Source organism: Triticum dicoccoides, unplaced genomic scaffold, assembly GCF_002162155.2.
Source record: "Triticum dicoccoides isolate Atlit2015 ecotype Zavitan unplaced genomic scaffold, WEW_v2.0 scaffold159402, whole genome shotgun sequence".
Classification (NCBI taxonomy): domain Eukaryota; kingdom Viridiplantae; phylum Streptophyta; class Magnoliopsida; order Poales; family Poaceae; genus Triticum; species Triticum dicoccoides.
The window spans coordinates 1,903-7,392 of NW_021213974.1; the positions used below are offsets into that span (position 1 = coordinate 1,903).

General features: G+C 46.1%; 1 protein-coding gene across 1 annotated transcript; it reads right to left on the reverse strand.

Moving 5' to 3' along the window:
- Nucleotides 1–3,744: 3,744 nt before the first annotated feature.
- Nucleotides 3,745–4,683, reverse strand: LOC119344206. Its single transcript, XM_037614757.1, has 2 exons — nt 4,343–4,683; nt 3,745–3,986 (listed from the first exon to the last, which is right to left on the reverse strand). Exons 1-2 carry the CDS (start codon nt 4,635–4,637, stop codon nt 3,928–3,930), a joined length of 354 nt encoding a protein of 117 aa, XP_037470654.1. The 5' UTR covers nt 4,638–4,683; the 3' UTR covers nt 3,745–3,927.
- Between the last annotated feature and the right edge of the window lie 807 nt (nt 4,684–5,490).

Here is a 5,490-nt window from a genome sequence, read left to right on the forward strand (position 1 = left end):
TGGGATGTTTTTTCTTGTCTTCTTTGTCTGAGGTGTGGTGAAGGTCCTGATGTTTGGCTAATGTTTGAATTTTAAATCCTCTGTGAGTTAATTAGTTCAAGAAATATATTTTCGCTTTTTTCCTCTAAAAAAGACAAGTAAAATTGGTAGTTATGATCGTGTCAGGGCCAGAGATAGGCCAAATCAAAGCCAGGGAAAATTTTGTTTTTGCCACTCTAGATTTTGCCAATTTTCCTTATGCCACTCTAGATTTTGACATTTCAGTATTGCCACTCTTAGCTTTTGAAAAATATCACAATTGCCATTATGTGGCAACAGCAAATTAATTTTATTTCACTTTTGCCACTCTAGCTTTTGACAATGTATCACAATTGCCACTCTAATCTATTTTGGTTTTGCCACGGAATGGCAATTGTGATAATTGTCAAAAGCCTTATTATTATGTATATGCCTCTAAGTATAGAAGCTCATTTTAGAGGCATGAGTCAGGGGCAGGCCAAACAAAGACATGTTAACATTATTATTGATATGCCTCAACGTATAGATGACAACCACAGAAATTAATTTTATCGGTTGTTGCCACAATCACAGCGGTTCGACATCGTATATATATACCATGGCATGATCAGCAAGCTAGCTCTTCAAATCTTGTTCTCTCCTCCTAAAAGGGAGCAGCTTGGAACTTAATTATGGGCCTTGTGGCTCCATATCTTGTTGCAGTTCTGCACGCAGAGGTCGGCGTCAGCCGCATCTGCAAAATAGCAATGCAAGACGAAATTGTTCATGTCAAATGTAAAAGAACAGGCAGATTCAACTCGTCAAGAAGAGGAAAAACGTGATCAAGGTGGTCTGCCGTCTTACCGGCTGGCGCCGCTGACGATTCGCAGAAGTGTATCTTGCAGGCCATCATGCACGTGGCGGCGCCACTGTCGACGGCCTGGTTGGTATTGGCGTGTTGCAGCTGCACTTCTTGGCGCAGAACGGAATGCAGGCCAAGTGCGGCATGCCGGCGCTCCTGCACCTGGGGTAGCACACATCGAAGCACTTGCAGAACTCGGACATGGACGGCAGCACGAGGAGCATGATGCACAACGCGGCAGTGGCTGCCACTGTCTTCTTCACCATCTCTTCCTTCAGGGTCACAAGAGGAGAAGGAACTGCTGTTGGTGACTGACTGGTGATTCTGCTAGTCAGTTTTGGGGCACAGGAGCTCTGAGGGCAAAACCAACATTTGGCCTGGATAATTCGTAAGGCAGTTTTTTTTTCTCGAAAGGGGCAGGGGGTTCCTGCATTTCATTGAGAAGAAGAGAGTTGGTCCAGTTTATAAGGAAAACCGGACCCGAAAACCTAACATTCTCGGCTAATCAGGGAAAACCGAATGAAACCCCAAAAAGAAAGAAAAAAAGAAAACGAGAAAAAAGGCACTAGAACTTGGGGACAGGGACAAGACAACTATAGCATCAAGGGACAACATCAGAGCCAGACACCAAAGCACCCAAGCCCAAGGCAGCTAGGCGAGGCTCAAGTGCAACCGAAAAAACTGCCACTCGCCGAAGGGAAACTGTCCATACCGAAAGACTCTTCTGACTCGGCCTCAAAGAATCATGTGCTAATATTATCAGGTGGAAAACATCCTGACAGGTCCAACTTTGACTTCCCAGCGATCCTCGCCAAAGAGCTCAACGCCTCGATCACTTGCAGTGAGAGCGGTTTTTTGTACATGTCCAGGTATGCTTGCATCTTTTGCTCTGGCCCCTCTGCTTTGCCGACCTCCGGCAATTCATCAAAAGCCTCCAATATTCTATACTCTGCACGCTTGGATGTCGGGATGTTGCACGCCTTGTTCTTCTTATCCAGACGCCCGCTCTGTCGCCCGCCATTCTTCTCCCCATGCGAAGGCACTGGGGTCCCAAGCAGAGGTTGTGGGAGCGAACAAGTAACCTTGCTGAGAAAATCCTCCAGAGATAGTGGTGCCGCTTTAGTTTGCACCACCTTCGCAACAACATTGCACACCTCATCCATAGGCTCAACCAGAACATCAGGCGCGTTGAAACCAAGCGGCTCCTCTGGACTCGGCATCAGACGTACAAGGGAGTGCACCACAGAAGACGAGGAGGAGCCTCCATGGTGTGGCGACAGAAGAGTAGCCTCTGAGCACATAGGATCAACATATTCCTCACTCCCTACGGACGAGGCACCATGGCTGAACCACATGTCATCGCCCCAAGCGGAGCAGTCCCTAGGACCAAGGATGACAGGCAAAACCTGAGGGGAAGGCACCATTGCTTCATCAAGCATAGGATCATTAGGCCACGGATCGATGCCCACCGGCCTAGCCGAGAGCATAGCAGCAAGGAGATCCTGCTCAACCGGAGCGAGAGGGAAGACACAGCCGTCCACACTACGAGCCAAGTGATCTCCAAGGGGTGGCGCTAAGAGAGCCTCGGCGTATGAGCGCTTCCTAGAAGCATGGCTGGCCGGCGCGTCACGGCGATTCCCAACACCAAGTCGAGGACCGTGGGAAGGCACCGTCGAGGAGAGCTTTGACGAAGGGCCAAGGCACTGGCTGGCAAGATGGAAATCTTTGTAGCAACGCCAGCACTTTAGCGGCTCCTCGCAATCCTTGGCGAAATGCTTGCGGCTGAGACACCGAAAGCATCGAGCATAGTATTTCGCTATTTTCAGTGCAAATCAAGACTATGATTTCATAGCGTCGCGTCACGGCTCGATTGCTTGGCATGTTTCGGCGAATGGGTGATGGCCAGGTGGAGTGTCCTGTAGTCAGTTTTGCCATGGTATTCATTTTCTGAACAAAATATCAATCACTACGAGAATACCCTCGGATCTTTAACTGATTAGACAAGCCCTTATGAAGCTGTTTGTGTTGATGTAGAAAGAAAATCGAATGCAGTTTTTGATGCATTGCTGTTTTTATATAATAGTTGAGGTTATCCTATGTTTGGTAATATCTCTTTAGCTGTTTTTATATATTTGCGCGTGAGAGGAATCAGATTTCATTGACATGGCAGGAGGTAAATACTTCCAACCAGTTTACAAGCTTCTGCCATTTGGATGTAATAATTCCAGTGTAACACAGACAAGCCAGAAAAAAAATTCTTCTAGTTACATGCGGCAAATTATCTGTTCATTCTTTTACACAGGCAAGCACCACCTGAAAACCTTGCATATGTTACAAACCCTTGTGAATTCATGCCGCAAAATCATCTACTGAAACTGAAGTATCCGCTATGCGGAAAATGAGCCTGCTTCGATGCTACATGCAATTGGTCTATGCTGATAGGCACAGTTATGGATGCTGAGTCTACCAGTTTAAGATCCGAGGTTATTATCATAGTGGTTTTGTGCGTGTTTGTTTTTTGCGGGTTGAATTTTGTACCACAATATTTAAACCACAGTTCTGACTATAATGAATGTTGAATCCCATGAAATAGTCTGACCTGGGAGTTTGGGAAGAAGAAGCTCCTACAAGTTGAACTGAATTGTACCTGCAGTAGCCTGGTGCTATTTTCTACTGCATAAATGGATGGCGATTTCCTTCTATTTTGAGATGCTGTGAAGCCATGGATGTTAGATCAGCTGCCCAAATTTTGGATTCTTTTATGAATTGGCTAACATTTGAAAAAAATTATGAGCTAGCTTCTATGCGATAAGTTATAACGAAAACAAAGTCGCACACAGAGGATTTACATTTGGTTGTTACGATCCAGTCATGGGAATGCCAAATCAAAGCCAAATTAACTTTATATTGTGTATGTATGCCTTACACGTTACATATTGAGATACTCATTTTATTGGTTGCTGCTACAATTACGGAGAGGTTCAACATCATATATACGATCACATGATCGACAAGCATTGTAGATATCTTTTTACTTCTCCTAAAACGTAACAGCTTAATTGTGGGCCTTAATTGTGGCTCCATTTCTTGTTGCAGCTTTCCACGCAGATGGCCGCATCAGCTGCATCTGCAAAACCATGAGAACAGAAGCACAAATGACACTTGTCAGAAGAAAAGGAAACGCAGACTCGATGGAGCAAACGCGATGTGATCACTGATCAAGATGGTCCGACATCTTACCAGCGTTTTGATTTTCGTTTTGTGATTTTTCTCGCCCTAGGCCGAGATGGCCGACTTTCGGTCGTTTTTAAAAATTTCGGCCGAAATTTGACCAAATTTTGACTGAAATTTGATTAAAATTTGACCAAAATTTCTCAAATTTGACCAATTTCGGCGGAAGATAGATTTCGCCCTAGGCCGAGATGGCCGAAATTCGGCCGAAATCCATTTTTTACGGCCGAAATTCAAAACCCTGCATCTTACCTGTCGGTGCCGCTGACCAGCCGCAGATTTCGATATCCAGCTTGTTGCAGGCCATCCTGCACATGGCGTCGCCGCCTCTGGCGGCCTGGTTGGGGCTGCACTTGTTGGCGCAGAACACTTTGCAGAGGAAGCGCGGCACGTCGTCGTTCGTGCACCCGGGGAAGCAGTCGTCGAAGCACTTGCAGAACTTGGACTTGGCGGCCACCTCCCCGGGCAGCAGCACCAGGAGGAGGAGCACGCACAGTGCGGCAATGGTGGGCGGCCTCGACCTCTTCGCCTCCATCTTCCTCCTCATGCAAGCTACAGCCTCTTCTTCTTCGGGATCAAGGGATGGGAGGAGAGAGCTGCTGTGATGAGAGTGTGAGAGTTTGTGTTGAAGTTTGGGTGCTTATACGGGCACTGGAGATATGAGGGCAATATCGTCATTTGGCCCGGATATATAACTTGTAATGTGCTGTAGTATTTTGCTATTTCCTGGTAAATCAAATGGGCATGATTTCCCTAGCACGGCTCCGGGTTATGCGGCGGCGTGTTTTCGGCGAATGGATGAAAGCCAGGTGGAGTGTGTCCTGTAGCCAGTTTTGCCGGGGTACTCATTTTCTTAAAATAATATTCCCTCCGATCCACTAAAACGACAACACTTATTATGGATAGGAGGGAATATCACTCACCATGACTCCATGAGACTAACCTTGGACCTAAAAATGATTAGAGACAAGGGAATGCTGCTCATCTCTGTTTTCGCAAGCCACTATGAATCTGCCTGTGTTGATGTAGAAAGGAAACAGAATTCAGTTGATCAGTTTTGGTACAATGCTGTTTCTGTATACCTGCAGTCTTGAGTGAACAACTGAACATTAAGTACTGCTATCTCCTGGTAAATCAAATGGACACGATTTCCCTAGCATCGCCGCCGGGTTATGCGGCGGCGTATTTTCAGCAAATGGACATAGGCCAGGTGGAGTACGTGTGTCCTCTAGTCAGTTTTGCAAATTGTATTCATTCCTGAAGATGATATCACTGATTACCCACTATAAATATAACCATGTTGGACCTGAAAAATGATTAGAGACATGGCAAGGCTGCTCATCTTTGTTTTTGTAGGCAAGCCACTATGAGTCTGCCTGTGTAGATGTAGAAAGGAAACA

Excerpts from the sequence above, each read along its gene's own strand:
- LOC119344206 (XM_037614757.1), bottom strand. The coding sequence starts at position 4,637 with ATGAGGAGGAAGATGGAGGCGAAGAGGTCGAGGCCGCCCACCATTGCC. Across the intron at positions 3,987-4,342 it reads CTGGTCAGCGGCACCGACAG|ATGCAGCTGATGCGGCCATC; the intron begins GTAAGATGCAGG and ends ATGGTTTTGCAG.